At 37.5% G+C, this 21,629-nt stretch overlaps 1 protein-coding gene across 6 annotated transcripts in view; it reads left to right on the top strand.

The window, feature by feature from the left end:
- The first annotated feature begins 271 nt into the window (after nucleotides 1-271).
- The window catches only part of nr1h4 (nuclear receptor subfamily 1, group H, member 4), a 32,840-nt gene continuing 11,482 nt past the window's right edge, over nucleotides 272-21,629 (top strand). The window contains exons 1-8 of one of the 6 annotated variants that reach the window (XM_042335620.1): nucleotides 3,208-3,388; nucleotides 3,618-3,726; nucleotides 4,919-5,013; nucleotides 6,858-6,934; nucleotides 8,131-8,481; nucleotides 15,897-16,037; nucleotides 19,900-20,030; nucleotides 21,413-21,511. In XM_042335620.1, coding sequence (XP_042191554.1) covers nucleotides 8,136-8,481; nucleotides 15,897-16,037; nucleotides 19,900-20,030; nucleotides 21,413-21,511 — 717 coding nt within the window. In that variant the 5' untranslated portion in view covers nucleotides 3,208-3,388; nucleotides 3,618-3,726; nucleotides 4,919-5,013; nucleotides 6,858-6,934; nucleotides 8,131-8,135. Of the gene's footprint in view, nucleotides 456-3,191; nucleotides 3,396-3,617; nucleotides 3,727-4,918; nucleotides 5,014-6,857; nucleotides 6,935-8,130; nucleotides 8,482-15,896; nucleotides 16,038-19,899; nucleotides 20,031-21,412; nucleotides 21,512-21,629 lie in introns of those variants that run through there. The other 5 variants (XM_042335618.1, XM_042335619.1, XM_042335616.1 and 2 more) reach the window with 5 other exon arrangements.

The raw sequence follows: 21,629 nt of genomic DNA, 5'->3' as shown, positions 1-21,629 counted from the left end.
TTATTTTATTTCTTATTTATATGCTCAATCTCGAGTATCATATTGTAAATGGGTGAAAATAACTATATTCTATGTGTTTTTAAAACTTATTCCATTGTATTATCACAGACTATTTCATTTCCATTTGGTTGGTTTGGTAATAGGAGGATCCACTGCAGTGATTTGATGCAATCCCACCAGCTAGTAAAGGGACAGATATGGTCAGAGAGTTGGGAGAGAAAAACAAACTGTTTAATGAATAATCCTCAGAGCTGCCCTTTCCCCTTGACCTGTGTGGGCTGTGCAGAAGAACGTTTGATGAGACTGGAGTGCAGTAACTCTGTACAATGTCAATGCTAAACTGATTAATGTAGAAGGACTGCAGTAAGCTTCAGTTACTTGCTGTCACCCGGACCACCCAACATTTTACAAAAGCAGTGGAATTAAACTACAGTTAAAAACATCGAGTTAGACTTGTGAGTATTACTTAAAATGTATTAATTTGGATATTTAATTTGTTTTTTTTAGGAAGGCTCAAACTAGGCTCAAAGTATTGTCAGGTATAATTCCAGAATATCAATAAAGACCAAATTTTGCATGCTACAAGCTGTTTACTACCAACAGACCAATGATTACTTATCACTAGAACAAGCAGCAGAAAGTATAACCATACTGCTCAATAACTTGGCTTTGTGCATGTTCCATACATAGAGTCTATATATCGAGTGCATTGCACATACATTATTCAGTTTAGCGTTGACATTGTATATCTATTTTTAACAGATCTATGTTTGAGTACTATTCCCTGTTTATGTACGGTAATTTTAAGTCTGTCCAATATCTTTAGTCAAAATGTTAATGTCAGTATTTAAGTCTGCATATGGGATAGAAGTGAAGCCCGATTGAACACCAGTCAGTATAAGTCAGGAATTTGTTGATTTTTGTACAGTTTCAAACTGTTTTCTGTTACCCAAGGAAGAAATGCTATTTGGATTTTGCTTTAAGCTGGAGTTTTGCGAGCAACATATAAATATAACATATAAAACATTCAGAGTTTTTTTAAACTTGATTGCACTTTTGTTTGATTGGTAACTTGCCTTATTTGCTGTCCTTACCACACACTCTCTAACCACTACACTGTAACATTTAAATGCTGGCAGGTTTGCTGTATAGTGCTGTAGAAAGTAATATTGGTCTTACCAATATGTGCAGTTCCTCAGTACATTATTTAGTAGTTGGACTTCTGAAAACACTACGTTGCTATTAAAGAATGATCTAAGGTCAAACTACCTGCTTTGATATTTTTGAAATTCCGTGACTTTCCCGAAGAACCATGCAAAGGTTCCACAGCTGAGTCTGAAGAAAAGTACTTGCCTTTCCATGCAAATTCCCATCTCATTGATCAGCTGGACAATCTGAGCTGCTGTGCTATTCCTTGTGCCAGTGTTCACGATGCTTATCCTAGCAATACCATTGGGATACAATTTTATCTTCACTATTTGTACTACTTAAGAGTACAACACTGGAGTCTTTATAATACTTTCAGATGCACTGAGACAGCAGAACAAGAGGACACAGGTTTAGGGTTACAAAAAAACAATTTTGGGATACCAGGGAATAGTTATTTTCCTAAAGGGCAATTAATGATGGGAGCAGGTAAATAGGAAGCTAGCTTGAGGCCAGGACACTGGACTCAATTAAAAAAACAGCTTGATGCTGTGATGGGAACATGGTAGGGTGAGTATTCGTAAAGAATGAGATCAAATGGACTGAAGGGCCTTCCTCATTCAAACTGATTTTGTGAAGTATGTCTGAACCCACCCTCTTCATAGAGATCTACAAGTGTTGAACTGGGACTGAGGACATTATTAAAATGCAGCTTTTGGTCTGACTGCGCTAATAATGTATATTATACAATGTGGCATTAGTGCTCGTGCCCTTTATCAGTGATGCAGAATGGAAGCTAATCTTGTCCACCTGTGAACTATCTGTGATAACTATGAATGACTAGTATTACTTTGGCTTCTGACTGTGTTACACGTGGTATAGTAACTAAAGGTGTAATACAATCCAATTATTGATATGTGATACGTGGGAAAGGCACCTAGTATATTACTTATGATCATTAAAGCAATACTTCTAATCCTTGCATTTAATATTGCACCTTATCATGATGTTAAGACATCTCAAAGCACTTGAAAGATTCTACTGTGAAGTTTAGTGACTGTACTTTTTTGGAGGCAAATGCAGCAATCAATTTGCCCTCAGCAATCTCCCACAAACTGCCATAAAGTGAATATCCATCTTTTAAAAAATCTTTATACTTTAAGGGAATAAACCTGGTTAATAGAATCTCAAAATTCTAAATTAAAAACATTCTGACGTACTGTTTGTCTCCTTGTTTTAAAGCATTCAGTGTTTTAAACAAAAATATAATAGAATTTAACAAACATGGCCAGTATTGATCTTATGCCAAAGTCATTAAATCTAGTTAGTCAGTTTTATGCACCAGTGAGATAGGAGAAGTATTTATGTCTCGGGGGAATCACATGTTGCATCTTTACTGTGTCTTATTTTATAGTTCTCTAGTCTTGTAAATTAACTAAGAGAAAGGTTTCAGTTGCTGATGCCAGGTTGTCAGGCCATTAGTATAGATACTGTTCAGGTAGCTTTAGGGGGGGTTTGAGACATATATTCGAAAATTAATTGAAAAATCATGGAAACCACGAAAACGGGGGTGAGTGAGGGAGGGGCGGGGGGGGGGGGGGGGGTGCAGAGAGTTCAGGGGAGAAGCTATTACTCACTAAATATGATCTCAGTAAACCATCATTAATCGTTGGTGAGAAAGGCAGTGAGAATGTGGGGTGGTAATGCAGTTACCAAACACTTCAGTAAGAAATTCCATCTGGGTTTAGATTAATGTAACATTTTACAGCCTCCAGAATTTGTCAACTTGACTTGTTCTTAAACATAGCCTTTCATTTTGAAGTTGCTTTATTGTAAATTCTTTTAAGAGCTACAGAACACTGGCATCACAGTTAAAACTGAATTCAACAATTTGCTAAATTCTGCACACTCTGAAATGTTATGGTTATGAGACTGAATTTAGACCCAGGTGGAATTTTTCCCAAATGTGATGTAACCGAACTAACGTGGTGAAAGTAAATATAAAACATCAGATTCCAAATTGAATCAAAGTCCAGTTGCTATACCTGCACAGGAACTACAGACCCGAATTGGGTCCATTTATCTACACTGGGTACTCGTGGATTCCACTACGATTTGAATCATTTTCATGTCGCTGCACAGTTTATTATGAAACCAAGTTAATGAAATGTATGGAACTTGAGGCTTGTTGCTGGTTAAGTGATGGAATATTGCGAGGCACAGAGGGGGTTCGGGACAGACTGTGAGAGGTTACCCGCTTGAAAAAACTAGAGTTGCCATTTTTTTCCCCATTCCATTCTACTCCCTCTGAGCTGATGTAACTTCAGAATTAATTTGTATCTTGTCACATTGTGGAATTTTTCACCCTGTCTCTGTAGTAATTACTAGCTTTTTTAATGGCTTCTCAGGTTAAATAAAAAGAATAGATCTGGAAGCTTCATTGATATATTTTGCCTTTTCTGTGTTTTTAGATTTATATAAATCGAACAAAGTAGCAGATGGGGTCTGAGGTAAATATGCTCGGACACAGTCAGATGTCTCCATCAGAAGGATTCTGCCTTAATGAGGGTTCTTTCTTTGGTAAGTTCATATTAATAAACGTAATTTTTTTTCTTTTAATAGTCACTCTTCTGTTTTTTTTTCCCTTTTCTCAGTCTCTTGCTCCTGCATAAGGACACATGAGCATCTCACTCCACATGTAGCCACAGTGCGACACTGAACCATACTGAGATATAAGAGCAACATGAGAATGATCTTCAATTGTCCCCACTTTCTCTCTAAGCACTGCTTGGCTTCTTCCACAGGGACTTGAGTACATTTGGGACCTGGGTGGTATCACTGCAAATTAATGCAGTTTTTACTAAAGTAACACATAACTTTTTTCATGGGTTTCTATAAGTCTATCTTAACATGTAACATTTAAAACTGTAATCGTATAATTCTGATATTTACCTAAAAATTATACGATCAATTCACTTTACAGTATATTCTGTGAAGCGCTTTGAGACATTATTCATAGTCTATTCACCATTTATTTTTCAAAAATGTCAGGATATTTAAACGTACTTAGGTGGTACTAAACAGAATTGCTCTAACCTAATATTAAAGAATACTTTTTAATCTAAATAACTGAATCATTCTTCTCAAACATTGCTAACATCTGCTGAAGTTCCACTTCATGAACAGGACTTGACAACTGTTCCTTAATATTTCAGTTTGTAAATATGTGTTCAAATGAAAATTATCAACGAGCTTTATATCAAATAATTTTGAATTATGATGGAATTTTAAATAACATGATCAACTAAAAACAATGAAGGGACGGAAGGAACTTAAGTTTCAGAAGCTGATGTTGTAAATTTATGGGATTTGAATGAAAAGGTAGAGAAAGACAAACACAGATATGTAAAGATATTTAACTAAAGGTATTAAGATATGTAATTTTAGCACCCATAAAGTATAATTGATATGACCACACCGCAGGTCTATGTTATGTTATCTGTTTGTTCCACTCTGTCCTGTCTGAGCATATTTGAAACAGTATGAGACATTTTCAAGTCAGGTGCTTGCTTCTGCCTACCTTTACTATCAGCATTTCTGTAAGTGAAGTTAATCAGTAAGCTTTGTAACCTTTAGTCTCTGACCCAACTAAACAATTAACCTGAGAAAGTCATGTAATGTACTATGGTGAAAGAGCATGACTCTTTCACTATTCACACAGGTGGGAATTACTTCACTTGCTTTAATGAAATAAACTTTTTTTGTGGACAAGGATACCACTAAGGTCTGCTGAACCTGTGGTTGCTGAGGGAGGCTTACTCGTGTTTCCTTGTGGCATGGAACTGGTTAGAATGAAGACTGGTGAAGGTAGGTAGGAGGTGGTTACATTTCCAGGCTGTACGAGGCACAGGATGAAATGGGAACAAATGGTTTGTTTATCCTTCACCAACCTTTGGAAGTATTATTAGAATTGGGTATTGTACTGAAACAAAACAAAGAAACCACATTGATGGAAAACAAAACTGGACATAATTTATGAATGTACTGTGTGTGACATGATCTGGAAATTTACAATTGAGATAGTTAGCAAAAACTTTAAACAAGGTGAGAATGTTTGTTTCTTCTTCCTTATCCAGGCTGTTAACATGACTGTATTGTAGAATGGTCTCCGAAGCATAGGGTAATATAGGTTTGTACAATTAATTATCCATCTCATTTGCTGAAAGGTTTGTACAAAGTCCTGAAGCATAGGTCACTAATGACACGTATAATGGAATTATTATATTTCCATTGGGCATGTCTTTAGCGACCTGTGCTTTAGGGATTTTGAACAAACATTTTAGCAAACAGGGTGAATAATTAAACAGTTTACTTGGAATTCTGTGCTGTTCATGTAATCTGCGAGGAGTTTTTTTTTGCAATGATTGCCCTCAACACATTTTTTTAAAGAAGTTTTGAAATGATTTTTTTTTTAACCAGCTCTTAGATACCATGTTTAGCTTACACCAGAGAATTGTGCTGAATCTGAAAATAGGAGCAGGTGTCAATATATATCAATGAGACAATGCAGAACATACAAAATGTGACAAAAAGGTGGATACGCTGAGAAAAAGAAAATTACTATGTCAGTAATCAGTGATATCTTTAGAAATATCTTGACTGATAAAAGTGATATAATTACTGGAGCTGACTATGAATCTGCCTGTAGAAGGATGATACATGTAGGCAAGAGAACTTAAGAAATAAATAAAGAAGTTAAAATAGATGGAAAATTCAGCTCTTTCAATGTATGTGTATTTGCTAAAAAGCACCAACATTTGCTCAAAACCAGGTTAACTTAACCTTTTTTGAATAAGAGCTGGAATAAAGATGTCGAGAGAATACGTCCATTCTTACTCAAAGTGAATAAAAGGCAAAATACTGGAGATGCTGGAAATCTGAATTAAAAACAGAAGTCCCTCGGAACACTCAGCAGGCAGGGCAGCATCTATGGAGAGAGGAAAGTTGTTTTTCTTAAACAAAATAGATATTTATTTGTAGATAGAATATATATTTACATTTACCTCAAAAAAGAAACAAATCCTGTGACATGAAGAATCGCAACACGTTATTATCCTGTTACAGGATGCAACACCTTGTGGTGTGGGGAGATGGGGCGGGGGGTTTGCCTCTGCCCACTCCACTTTAGTGGAGGGACCAAGGCTTCCCATCTCGGGGTTCTTCTTCCCTTTGCAGGGCGCACTTACAAGGAAAGTGGGTTCACGTTTCAGGTCGACGACCTATCAGCAGAACTGGGGGATGTTGGAAGGGAGCTGTTTATAAGGATCCTGTCTACCACAACGGAAGGCGATCCTCGACTGAGGAAAAAAAGGAGGACATTTTAGAGCTTCTCTCATCTTAACCACAGCTCCCATTTTCTCTCAGCCTTGCCTCCCTCTCCCTCTCTTCTATAACCATGGGTCTCAAACATCCTCTGGGTCTCAAACACATCTTTTCTTTCTCTAATCTCCCACTATTGCCTTCTTTTGTCTCGCACCATCAACACCTCTGTGATCTGATCATTTCCTGTCCTCCACCCAATTTTTCCTTTGTCTTTTTTTTCCCGCCCCCTTCACTGCTTGTCCTTATAAACTATTCTCTTCCAACATTCCCCAGTTCTGACAAAAGGTCACTGACCTAAAAAACATTAACCCACTTTCCTCTCTCCATAGATACTACAATTGACCCGCTGAGTGTTCCCAGCGACTTCTGTTTTTATTTCTTACTCAAAGTGATCTAGCTTTGTCAGGTATACATAAATAACAATAATACTCTTTGCATTTGATATAATGTTGTATCATACGGTCAAAATGCCTTCAAGTGCTTCACGGATTTTGCTGTAAAGTGTGATGACTGCATATTCTTGTCATTTTTATGTGCATCTCTCAGGTGTGTTCTGAACACATTCTGTGGTAGAGTGCTGGTATGTGAAAAATTGTTCTGCGGATAAGAATTTGAAAGAAGTAATACACTATTGAAAAAGTATTTTGCAAAGTATTTCTAAGGGAAGAAAAGCTGCGACACAACAAGCTCATATAAATGACATCACGAGGCATTTCAATGTCATTTATGTCCACATGTTTTGTAAGGGAATTTTAAAAAAATCCCTTTAAAGATCCTTGGTTGTATATTGACACATCCAATCAGGCCAGTGGATATGTTAAGGTGGAGACACACAGTCACAGAGGCTCTGATAAAGCATTGGTTTTACTTAAGTTACAATTTAGAAGTTCGCATCGAAGGGCATCCCAATGGATTGGAAATGTAGAGGGTCAGGCACTAGCTTAAAAGTTGAAAAAGTCCCATTGTATGGTAGCTTGTCGGTTACGAATGAAATAGTTGTAGTGTTCATTATGTCAGAATGTCTAAAAGCACTTTACAGATAGTGTGAAGTGCCGTGACTGTTTTATAAATCACATTTCTGCCATCAAGATCCTGCAAGCAGCCTTCAGGCAAACGGTCAATTAATATGGAGGATTGTTGGCCACCTGCATGTGCAGTTTTTAAAGGATACATTTTTCAAGCAAGTTAAAGTAACATCATTTCTCATTTACTCACTAATCTGCCAGTGCATACTGATTCCCAAGTACACTCCGTCTATTGCAATTTTTAAAAAATATCTTCACTATTTCTGTCCATACTGCTTAGTCAGTCATGTGTTAAAGAGATTTCAAGCCCTTATCCTTGTTTGACTTTGTGTTACTGTACCTATATTTAGATATTTTAAAACCAAAAGCTAGTTGTTACAGAGGATGTTTTAGATTCACAGACAAAATAATAAACACAGATGAAAAGTTATAGCTTAAATATAATTTCTGTCAAGTTTCACTAAATTTTAAATTAGTGGAAAAAACTGAAATAATAAAATGTTGAGTAAATGTAACTGTTTAAAGAAACACATGTACAAGTAATAATCTTTGTATTTCTGTCTTTTCTTCAACTAAGATGTCATGGCAGACCATACGTTACAAGACACAGATGTTTCCACCTACACTCAGTATCCCAACCTGTCATTACCTTCAATGCAACCGTCCACTACAATGCCATCTTATTACTCAAACAGTTACTACACACAGTACTCTGAGGACTGGTACACTCCAGCAATGTACGAAGTGAAAAAGCTGTCCTGTGAGAAAATGTTTAGTAAAGAAACAGAAGAGTGTGACACACCCGTTGCCAAGAAGGCCAGAATGAACAGTCTCTCTGGGAAAATGAAAGGGGAAGAACTATGTGTTGTGTGTGGAGACAAAGCCTCAGGATATCACTATAATGCACTTACCTGTGAAGGATGTAAAGGTAAGAATTACCTACTAGATAGTATTAATTGCAATTAATCATTAGTGATGCAGGGGTGGTGTAACTGCTTTTTAGCATCACTGGATCAGAAGGTCATGACTTCAAGCTTCATATTTGGAGTTGAGCTCATAGACATCCTCCTGACGTGAGAGGCACTACATAAATCCAAACTGTATTGTATTGTCTCGGCTGACGACTGATTCTCTGGTCCAGAGCAGGGAGCTGCTTCATTGTCGGAGGTGCAGTGTTCCAGATGAAACATTAAATCTATGATGGTTCAATTTGCCAAATCGTCCTCCATCATAAATGGTCACACAATCCATGACTGTTAGTGGGACACTGCTGTGCGCAATTGGCTGCCACGTTTTACCCACAAAACATAACTAATTCACTTTACAGTATATTCTGTGAAGCACTTTGAGACATCTCGAAGAAGGGATAAGGCGATATATCAAAATGCAAGGATTATTATTATTATGATTCCAAAGCAAATTGCCAATTTGGCATCAACCCATTAGAAGTTCTATGGGATATAACCACAAGTGTATGAACTTATTTGAGGCAATTCAACTCATTTTGTGTGAGATCAGTTATAGTCCCCAGAGAAAAAGAGAGAGTATCCATATAGGTCATGGTCATGTCTTGATTCAAAACTCAGGACTCAAAATGATACAAGGATATGGATCTAACTCTACTGTTTTCCAATCTGCTGGAATTCTCTGGATTTTGGTGGCTGGGTTGCATTCATTATCAACTGACAATCAGTATTTTCTCTCAGCTTTAAAGTTTTCAAAGCAGTTCATGAAAGTTGACCTCTCTGTCCCATACGTAGAAATAGCTAGTACATAGAGATTTTGTATTTGCCTTGAAGATGTACATGAAGGAACCACAGAAGGAAAACTGTTGTCATTTATCATTGAGCAGTTGTGTGCAAGTGACCTTGGAACGTTCTATGTCCTTGTGGCAGATGTAAAGTATGATAATGTGTTGTGAAATGTGATGGAGAAATTAGGTGAGGTGACGTTCTTTTGCAGTACTTCAGGACAAACAGAGCAAGAAATACCTCATTCTGAGAACACTGAATTTGTCATCAATAAAAAAATATTAGCTAGAATTTTCTTCCAATCATAGTCAGAAAAAAAATGTGTACCTATTGCTTAACTGTGAAATGTTTACTTTACACGGCACAGTTCTTCACTGCCAGAACACAGATCTACAGTGTGATATGAGCACTGTTACAGAATTTAACTTAATTTCTCTGTTCTCAAGGTTTCATTTAATTTATTTGAACTGTTGAGGCATAAAGTGCTTATTGATACATAATGTACACATCACTTCAGTTATGCCTACATTTTACAATTCTCTGGCTTTGTGGAATTTAACACTTTAATTACAATCTTTTTTACTGGTTATGTATGACAATGCGCTATGGTTGCCAGCTCTTGAGTTGATGTTTAACTTTGTATGCTATTCTACCAAGAACGGAATATAATGATTCCCTTCAATACAGGAAGAGAAGTGTTTACTTCTTAATCAAATGCAACAAATTAGACAATATCTATGTTTCTACACAATCTAGTTTAATTGGAACAGGAACACAGTTCTTTAGTTGCAGTTTTTTGGGGGCAAATGCATTCTGTGAGTCTCCTCTATGAAGAACGGCAAAAACCTGATTCCAGATGTATCTTTGGGACATTATCTTAGTGTCCCTGCTTGTCTCCTCGTCCCCTCCATCCCACCATCGGAGGCTGCATTTTCAGCCACTACGTCCCGAAGCTTTGGAACTCTCTTTTATATCATGAATGAAGACCTTCCTCTTCAACCGCTCTTCTGGTCACCTTCTCCCTCCTTTAGCTCGGCACCAGGCTCCCTCACCGTTAAGCACTCCGAGACACTGCCACGCATGAAGGTGGTATATAAATGCAAGTTGTTGTAGTTAGTGGAAATTGAATCTTCATTGCCCTCACATCTCCATCAGCATCATAACAACAACAACAAGATTCCATTTATAGAGCGCCTTTCACGTTGGGAGGACGTCCCAAGGCGCTGTTCAGTTGGGTCAGAACCCGAGCATTGGGGGGAAATGGTCAGGGTGAGGGAAGGGAAGGGAGGGAGCGAGTAGGGGGAAGAGAGTCGAGAGGGGAGCTGAAGGCTGAAGGTCAAATAGAAAGGTCTTGAGACCGGCCTTGAAGGAGGAAAGGGAGGAGGCGGCGAAGGCACTGGGGGATAGAGTTCCAGAGCCTCGGGGCTGAGAGGCTGAAGGCCCAACCACCGATGGTAGGGCGGTTGGGGCGGGGGATGTGGAGCAGACCGGAGCCAGAGGAACGGAGGGTACGGACAGGTAGGTAGGGGGCTAGTAGGTCGGAGAGGTGCACAATTCTTTGGAATAGCCTTCAGTCTAAATTTAATGAATGTAGCTTGTGGTTTGATTTATTCCTCAGTTAATGGAAGAGCTGAAATATGTCACTGCATGGATCATTTACACAATAGAAGAAGCAGATAACTTACACAATTGGAATTTGACAAAATAATTACTGGACTATCATTGTAATGCACTTATATATGCACGTGATTTCTGCATAATTTTCCTTTAATAATTCTAATTTTAATTCACAAGTGTAGAACAATGTGCAGTTTGAGCTGATATGAATCTTGACTCATTAATATAAATGATAATAACTCTGTAACAAAGCTTGTGGATGGATCTGGTAAGCATTAGAAAATGAATTGCACTCTTACCAGTTTTGGCGGAGTTAGCAATTTTGGCATTAGAATATTTTTCTGGAGTTTTGAAAGATTTTATTATCAAATATGAATGCAGATGTGATGAGTTTACCTCATTATCAATCAAACAGATGCTGGCACATCGCCCTTTCTCACATCATAGGAAAACTGAGGCAGACTTTGTCTGTTTCTATTCTATCTATGCTGCCCATAAACATAGTATAGAAGCTTTAATTTAGACCAGAAATCTTGTCTTGCTCAAATTGTGATTTCTTTAGAATCAAACCAAAAAATGTTGCTAAATTTAGATATTGATTAGATCGAGATTATGCCTTTGTTACAGCAAACTGCAGATTAGAATTTGAACTAAATTTCTATGTTGCCAGTGAATTCAAAGAGAGAAAGATTTTGTATTTGTCCTGACTATTCCCCAAACTCCACTATCCAGTTAGTTTGACCATCCAGATAGCATTTACACAGAAGAGAGGAGAGTTTAGCTTGGTGCTGTGATGGGAAGAAAGCAGGGTGGGAATTCTGGAAAAGTAAGATTAGATGGGTCAAAGGGCCTACTTTTATTTGAACTGACCTTATATGATCTGTCATCAAAATGCTGTGATAGATTTAGAATTTTGCATTAAAACATTGAGCCCCCACCCCCAAAATATTATTCCGGTGGGGTAATCATCCCTCCTATTTAAAAAAACGTATTCACTCAATCCATGACTGTTTGCGGGACACTGCTGTGCGCACTTGTCTACTTCGTTTTGCCCACAAAATACACAGTCACTCCACTTAACAATATATTCTATGAAGTGTTTTGAGACGTCTCAATGACATGATAAGGCCCTATATCAAACGCAAGGATTTTTATTATTATTTGTAGCATTCTGAAGGAGTTATTGCAGAAAGATGAATAAAAACTAACACATTTTATTTAAATAGAGTTCAGCCTTTTCCTCCAAGTACTGATAATTTAGCGTCAAGAAGGCACATTGGACATTCGGTTATAAAGCTGCAGTAAAGGGCAAACATGATCACATCACCATTAACTCCTCCTTCACTGTATTCAAGCTGTATTTATTGATAATGAGTTCATTCAGTTTACTGCCTGCTGCACATCTCTTCAATGGATTTGGTCATGTGTACGGTTCAAATCAAATCTAAAGCTAGTCACAAATCTAATTTATGTTACTTGGAATTAAATTTGTGGGAGTGAGTGGTAAGAAAATTGGATTCTTTTGAACTGTTCAAAGCTTCTGGTCTTTGGAGAGCAATCTGATACGTGAAAAATAGAAAGCACAGAGAGATGACTCATGTGGAACCCATTTTAGTTGTTAGCACATTGTTTCCTTCAAGTCACAATCCACAGTGCACACATCATTTCTTCCTCTCTCCCAGTGCAGTGACTGATTTATTGAACCTTAATTTCCTTAACACCCTATGACCCACCCCACATATTTGATAAAATATCTGATGAATCATTGTAAGAACAGTTTAGTTTGCGAATGGGATGGATTTTTACAGGAAGACGTCTGTTTTTACTGTTTAAACAAAGTAAATCGATGTGAATCAGACTCTGGGAATCAATGCAAGACAGCTCTACCTTTTGTGCTGGCGTTTGCAGACTCCAGCTTAAGCTCAACCTTTGCCCCATGCAGTTTTACTCACCTAACATCTCCAGCATCTCTGTCATTCACCCATACGATACTCAGCCCTCTCTTCTCTGCCCCCACCCCCCTTTGCTCTTTCCCCTCTTCATCCCCCCAGCTTCTGCCCCTGCTGAATTCTGAGCCAAGTTTAAATTAATTTTACAGGATTTACTGTAAAGTGTAGTGATTTTGTATTTGAAGTCGAACGGGCAGGCAATTTACACACAACAATGTCAAATGACAAGCAGCCATGAAGTGAATGACAAATGTTATTGGGAGATTGTTAGCCAGGATACCAAGCCACCCTGACACCAGGTGAAACTGTTAGAAACACTGGGACAGTTATTTATGGTGTGGTCTAACAACCTGGTCAGAAGGAGCAGGTGAATCAATGACTATTTACAGGGTGTGTACAGTGTTCGATCAGGAATTTCTATTGTCATATTTATTTCCATTTTAAATCAACCTTGTGATCCCAAAGTTAGTGTCACATAATTACCAGTTGAATGCCCATGTGATTTTGTAACCTGTTGGACTGAATGACCCGTTTCAGTTCTGTGCGGTCTACATAATTCAATATAATTTAGTATCATCTTAAAATAATATTGATGCCCAATTTATATCGTGTTTGGATTGGGATGATCAGGTGTATCTCAGCACCCATTCCTGTTTGTATAATTTGTAATAATTTTCCAAGCCACAAGTTTGAACACTCGCTCAGAATAGACTGATAGATATACATTGGTACCACATTGTGAATAGGATGACCAGAATATCAGAGTGACTTGATACATCATGGTGCTGTGTAACTGATGCTAAAGATGTCCTTAAATTGATGCTCATAATGATAACAATAATAATAATCCTTGCTTTTGATATAGCGCCTTATCACGTCATTGAGAAGTCTCAAAGCGCTTCGCAGAATATGTTGTAAAGTGGATTGTCTGTATAATTCCTATTTCCATACGTACTTCAATCCGTGATAAGTTCAGGTCTTCAGCATTGATTGAATGCAGCTCATTGACAACTTTAGTGGATAGAGGCAAAATACTGCAGTCGTAAACTTTTCATAGAATTACATTGACTGTAAAGCACTGAAACAGGGCATTTGGCTCACACCCTTCTGTGCTGGTGTTTGTATAGCACTTGAGCCTCTGACTATTCTAATTCCTTCTCACTATCCCCCTCCCATATCTCTCTATTACCTTCTCTCTGATGTAGTCAAATTAGTGACATTTGACATGGCCATCGTTTCCCAATGAGCAATATGACCATTGTCAATATTTTTAAGGTTGGGATATATTTATGTAATGCTGAGTTTCAGGCTGCCTTGCTCGGATTCCCAAATCTCCCACAAATCTTTTATCCACATGGTTGTACTGTACTGGGTGCTTTGGGCTGCAATTTTTTTTGATATTTTTAACTCAATAAAGCACAGATGCTTTGCCTGGGGTCTGAAAAGCACAGCCGTCATAGAGACTGATCATTGCAGTCAGCTTCACTGGCAACGCTGGTTTTGTACTTTCTCAGAACTTAAAATTCCCCAAATGCTATCCTGATTCCTCAAGCAGGTTCTACAGCAATTTCTTACTAACGTCAAATCTCCAAGAGCATTGCATGTCACGTCAGTACATTAAGAAGATGCAACATCTGTACATCCTGAGGGTTAGCTCTTCCTCTCAATGCAACCATCAAAAGCCATCTGCTACTGTCAAATTAGTGGACTAACTTGTGAACGCCAGCCACTTAAAATCTCTGCTCTATTTGTACCACTTCAGACTTATATAAACAAGGTGAAGCAGCCACTTTGGAACACCACACCTACAGAGGCTCATTCCTATATTTGTTAGTCTAGGTTCCACTGCATATGTACTGCATATTGCAAACTGCAGTGAAAAAAATAATACACTGTAGAATGCAGTTTGCCGAGAGATTAGAATTTATGTGTCCCAATGCTATAAGGACTGAATGTGAACGGAGAACTTCGTAACATAATGATCTGTTCCATCATAAGTATTGTTTAAAGAAAAGGGGCAATTATTACTTTGAAATATACCTTGTTTAAATGATGGTAAACATTCAATTGGGCTGGAAAATATCTGTTCCCTGTACTCCAGAGAATTTTAGCCATTGCTGCTATTATTTCTTCCCAGTCCTCATTTTGAAATGGCAGCTTCAGTAATGTAAACTTAATTACTGTCTATTTTGCATGTTCCTTTCATATTGCTCTGCGGGAAGTATTATTAAATCTACTGATGCTATCTTACCACGTTATTAAACTTAGCAATGAAATCAGTGAAAATATGGTCATTGGGCTTTCATAAACAAGGTTGGTTTGTTCTTAGATAAAAGCTTCAGAAGCGTTTACTGCGTATATTCAAGACTTGCATATAGTCTGGAAAAATATTTTTCTATCCCTTTGGATCTTATGAATCCCAATGAAGTTATTAAGAGCTACCTTTAACGTTGGACCTTCTCTTGACAGTTATAATCAGTGATTTCTAAGCTTCATAATATCATAGAATCCTTTTTTTAAAGGATATCATATTGCTCCATTTTCTTCCCATTCCTTGAGCTGTTCCTGGGCTGTGCACCACTTGATAATAATAATAATATCCTCATATTTCATATAGCTGCTTTCACAATAGGGATGACCTAAAGTCCTTCACAAGATCTCCTGTGAAATGGAGTGACTATGTATTTGTAGGTGAACACAGCAGCCAATTTGCGCACAGCAACATCCCACAAAAAGCCATGAAATGAATGACCAATTTAGATTGTGGGGGTTTGTTGACCAGGACACTGGGAGAAACTCCCTTCTCTTTTCAAATAATATTAACACAATGTCTGCCTCCATATAAAACAGCGGAAAAATTAAGATGATGGAAAAATCCGAACGTTCTAATAATAATCCTTACGTTTGCTTTTCAATTTATTAAATATTACCTTGCTATAGCCATTTTTATTTTGAGTTGTGTCCTACATTAATAAACTGGTGCAATTACAATTTTCTCATACATTTACGTTACTTTTATTTTCCAGGTTTCTTCCGACGCAGCATCACTAAGAATGCCTCGTATAAATGCAAAACTGGAGGCAACTGTGAGATGGACATGTACATGAGACGCAAATGTCAAGAATGTCGACTGAGGAAATGCAAAGAAGTGGGGATGCTGGCAGAGTGTGAGTGTGTCAGTATATCTTTAGGAACATCTAATAGAGCCAATATCATTTGAGGGATGTGGCCTCAGTTTAGGTTTTCAGGTCACTGTACTGGACTTAACACACTTGAGCTCCAGTGCTAGCTCACCTTTAAATCTCTAAAATTGCAGAATCCAGTTCCAATGAAAGCCCAAGCTCCACAAACTTGTCGTTAGATGTATATTCCCACAAAGACTCTTGAAGTGAATTGTATCTGTGGGATTGTTGACCTAGGACAACAGGAGAAAGTGTGATGGCAGGAGCAACCAGACTGGACCTTGGTTTCAAGACTCATCTGAAGGATTTAGAAAAGTTCTTGTTCTTCATTTTTCTCCAACGAGAATAAATCTAACTTTGAAACCTCTTTTTATAGCTCAATGATCTAAAACCTGGAATGATCTGTTTTGCCCTCTAATCATTAGTTGCTTGTGTATATATTTTAGGTACATTCGGATACAACCTCTATGTGTAGCCTAATCATATTTTAAAGTGTTTCAATATCACTTCTACACCCACGTCCTAGCAACCAGCTTATTATATTTGCCTTTGCAGCTGGTGCTGTATACCACCACAGCCCTTTAATGGTTGACCATGCAGAAAGAAATTCCACCTCTCTAGACTTAAAAATAAATTGTAGCTTTTCAGAGCTAGCACATTTTGGACACCTTTCAAATTCAGTCTTAATTTTGAAGCTGGCCTTCTGTATGTTTTTTAAGACTAAATTTAGACCGGGTTTAAAAATTTTCCTAAATTGAACACACTGAACTGCTACGAAAAGTTGTCTAAGTCCAGGTGGAATTTCTGTTCCAGAAATTCAGACTCATCTTACTTAACAATATGACCTAAAATATCCAATTAAATCTTCTATGTACATCACTGGTGTAAAATGTTTTAATTTCTCGGTATCAAATTTCATTACAGTTAATTTGGCAAATGGAAATCTTGGTAGATTTATTTCCATTTTATCCATCTTATCTGAAATTGTTCTCTTCTACACAGTTACCAATCGTGGGTAATCTATCGCTAATATTTTAATTTAGATCATTACATTTTGGCAGCCAAGCTTGATTCTGTTGTGTATTACGTTTCTACCTACACTGCAAGCTAGGTCAATTTTAGTTTAAATGTTGCAAAGGCCTAGTTTAAGGGTTGTCAGCAGTCTTATCTGACAGAAGCAGTCCTTGAAAGTGCTGTGTAAATATACATCTTCTTAACTTGAGATATGTCCTAATCCATTGTCAGCATTGCTGTGCAATCGCTATTTCCAGGTGTCCAACAGTTGTAAAATATTGCTGGGAGAAGTCCACGTTAGATATTTTTGTTCCTTCTTTTGGGCAAAGCAGTAAAAAACAATTATGCTGATACCAGTATCCCTGATGATCTAGTTAATGGTAAATACAGCACTGCGCTACACAAACCATACATTTGCAGGTGGAATCCCATTCAGTGCCAAGTTAGCTATTAGCTGCCAAGATAGCCATTGGAATGCTATTATTGCCTTAATGCCTTAATACTTTGGGGTTAGGGGTGAAAAAAAACAGTCAGGGTTCCTGTTCTTTATCGTTACCCCAAAACTGTTAGTGAAATGTGTGCATGTGTGAGGTTGTGTTATCAGCAGTGATATCTCCTGTTGCTGAGCAACTTCCCAATGCTCACTGTCATCGCTCACATATAACTAAAGGCCACATGGGTGAGGTATAGAAGGATGAAAAACCTCTATCAAACCTTATCCAGGAGAAGTAGAAACTAGTCGAACTCCTTCTGAAGAGGAATAAGAGAGCGAACGGGTAGAAAAAAATAGGTTGGTGTTAGAATTATGCAAACAAAATAAATGCAGGTACCGATAACATAAAGTGCTGTTTCAAATCTCTGAGCATCAAATAATAAGATGAAAAATGCAATATGTCGCAAGATCACAAGATTGGTTCAGATTAAGAAGGCTCTTTGGCCCATCCAATCTCACTTACAAAACACCCATCCTACCATCAGGGTATCCAACTGCTTTTTAAATGGGTCTTGTGACCACCTTTCCTGGCAACCTGCTCTAGTCATTGATTATCCTCTGAGTAAAGAAACTTCCTGAAATTGAAGTGCTGATTTTCACCTAGTCAAAAATTCCAGCCCGTTGATGGTTTCATTTGTTTTCTGCATCTATGTGGGGGTGGGGATGGGGGAGAGAGAACATCAATAAGCTTTTATCAAAAGGCCACTGCCTTTCAAACATATAAGTGTGAACTACACATCCAGAAAGATCACCTTGTTAGGTTCTTATGGCTGTCAGCAGTCTGAAGAAATCCACTGAGGTCTATTCACAAAGGGTTTGGTCAGCATTTGCCCATGACTGCTGTCAACATCTTAAAAGAAACTTATGAAGCTCAGCACTGACCTCTAATTACTCAATGTACAGCGTTGTGCTTTCAGTTACTTATTGTCATTTTACAAAGATAAAGCTTATTCTATCACGTGCTTGCTGCAAACACAGATACCGTCGACTGTCAGTAATAAAAGAGATAAAGTTATATTAAACTTGAAGCTGCATTTTCAAGAAGCTTGAAGAGTACCAAATGCAATAACAGATAATCTGGTGACAGGCCAAAGGGAAACAAAACTATCACTCATCGCGATAAGGGTCTGATTTATCATTAAATATCACTTGGGCTGAAAGCGTTGGGAAAGGGGTTCTCTCCACCATTGTTCTAAACAGAAACACAGATTTCCTTTCTAGTGGAGCACAGTGGTTTAAAGGTCAGAATTTAGCAGGAGCCTGATGCAGACCTTTTAGAAGGATGGTCAATTTTATCATTGAGACATGTCAGATCAAACTGACACAATGAGAGGTGCTATTCTCGGTAGCCAGCAGCGGAAACATTGACTTCCTTGACTGAGCAGCTCATGTTGCTCATAAATTGAACATTAGTATTTTCATAAATATTGCAGCTGCTATATTTCAAATCCTTGACAGGTTTTAACAAAAGAGTTTGTGGAGGTTTTTTAGGGACAAGGCTGGCAATTTAACTCAACTCGTAATAACATTTCACATAGGTTTGAAATTCAACATGAAATTTCTTAATATTTTCTTTAAAAAAATTTGATTTATATGTCCATGTTTGTATATCAATATGTCAGGACATCTTTATAGCTTTTGCCTAGAGTGTATCATCTCGAAACATAGAAGTACAATGGAATATTGTATGAAGCTGTTTTTAACATAAGCTTTTTCAAACTAACCAAGAGTAATTTCCCTGTCAGAAAATCTTTTCATTCTGTGTCTATTTGTAAAAGATGATTAAATGCATTATCTGAAGAGTGCAATTCCTTCAAAACAACTGAGGTCATATTTTTAATACGCCTCATCCAATTCGGCTACATTAATATAATATGAACATAAAACTGCTAAAAATAAATAAGTGCACAAGCTGGTTTAACATCTGGAGAGGATGTGCACAATCATTGCATTTACAAAGTGAATTGTGATAGATTCTGGTTTGAAAATGGTTGCATTGGGTGATGCACACTTATGGTAGCCAACTATGGTGAGGATTTATGTTGCAATCCATTTTACAAACTGAGATGTTGTTAATTAATTGAAGAATCCATTCTAGAATATTTTTGGGGAGGCAGAGTGGGTTAGCACATTGTTTGTCTGTAGTATTTTTTTTCTTCCAAACATTTTGTATTGTTTTGCTCCATTGTAATATCAAATTTCCAACTAATGATGATAATAATTCTTAGTGTCTTTTGTGTAAGGAGAAAGTCTGAAAATGCTTCACAGGATATACTGTAAAGTGGAGTGACTGCGCTATGTGGGCAAACATTCTTGTGACTCCATATTCTGTTCCTCCAGGTCTTTTAACAGAAATTCAATGCAAGTCAAAGCGACTGAGGAAAATCCCACTGAATTCAGACCAGCCAAGCAATGATGCTGTTGACAGTATTGATTACAAACAGGTGACCTCCACAACAAAATACAGCAAGGTAAAGAAAAAACTTTGGCAATATTAATTTTTTTGTCTAATATATCCAGAATCTGTTCAGCAAAGCTGTATTTATTACTGTCACGTCTAGTTAATGTATATGTTGGCAAATACGTTGGCCAAGACAATAGGGTATCACAAACAGGATGAGGTGAATGATCAATTCGGATGATTGTTGCCCAGGATATTGAAAGAAACTCCTTGAACAAGCAGACAGGATCTCAGGTTAAAATCTTATATGGAAAACGACTCCATGGACAATGCAACACTCCTCAGTACTGCATTGCAGTGTCAGCCTGTAATACGAACACACATCCTAATGTGGAGCTTGATTCTGAGGCAGAATGTGACTGGCCTTGTCAAGCTGGCAAACTAGTAAATCACCGAATATCGATAGCTCCACGTTTGTACCACATTTGTTGCCTATGTAGCTGCGTGCGCTCTGAGACTCCGTCCGGCGTGGAGGGCACTATATAAATCCAAGTTGTTGTTGTTGTTGTTGAATGTGGTATAATCTTGCCTGAGGTAACAGACAGGCTGACTTATTACCTTCTGTCATGAATCCCATTGTTTCAGATAAGGCATTGTCTTCAGTTACAGATACTCTCATTTCACATATCTTATCTGTTGACAGTTAATATCGCCCTTTACAAAAGGCTAAAGCAGTTTATAGACCATTCAGTTTACGCTATAAAACAGGTTCCCACAGCCATCCTAATACACTAAGACCTGGAGGAACAGAATATAGAGTCACAAGAATGTTTGCCCACATAACGCAGTCACTCCACTTTACAGTATATCCTGTGAAGCATTTTCAGACTTTCTCCTTACATGAAAGGCACTAAGAATTATTATCATCATTAGATATTTGATATTACAATGGAGCAAAACAATACAAAATACAAAAATAACCTCATACGTTTATTTAATTATTAGTTACTCTATTACAGTAGCCAGGCTGAGAGTGAGATGGGTTCTGGAGTTGAGAGCATGTCTAGGTTCATAAAATGATCATTTTCTTTGCTCCAATGCCTTGATTTATATCTAAGAAATGTTGTTAAATAAAAATGCAGAAATGAAAAGTGCTTTGAAAACAAAACATCTTGGGTCATTGAGTACAGAACTATGTAAACAGTTAAAGATTAAATAAAATATCTTTTTGTGTTCACGAGACTTTTGACACTCGGGAATTTATTGCTTAAAGTGTATATACTACAATACAGTACATGTAAGGTAAACACTGTATTTTGGTCATGTGACAATGTTGCACTTTGACAGGATATCTAATCATCAAAATAAAACAAATTACTCAATAAGATTATTAATGATACTGTGTTTAACGTGTGACTTGTTATGCTTCTCACTGTATTTCTGTTAAACCAGGAGAAAATAGAACTTACCCAAGAGCAACAGGATCTCCTGAGGTATATCCTTGATTCTTTTATCAAATATCGCATCCCTCAAGAGGTGACTAAGAAACTGGTAAGTGTTTGCAGGTGGAACTATCAACCACAAAAGTGGAGAATTAGTAATAATAATAACAATCCTTGCATTTGATATAGCGCCTTATCACATCTTCAAGATGTCTCAAAGCGTTTCA

This window comes from Callorhinchus milii, unplaced genomic scaffold (assembly GCF_018977255.1).
Source record: "Callorhinchus milii isolate IMCB2004 unplaced genomic scaffold, IMCB_Cmil_1.0 Scaffold5, whole genome shotgun sequence".
Classification (NCBI taxonomy): domain Eukaryota; kingdom Metazoa; phylum Chordata; class Chondrichthyes; order Chimaeriformes; family Callorhinchidae; genus Callorhinchus; species Callorhinchus milii.
The sequence above is the reverse complement of the archived record's forward strand: the minus strand, read 5'-3'. Positions and strand labels throughout refer to the sequence as shown.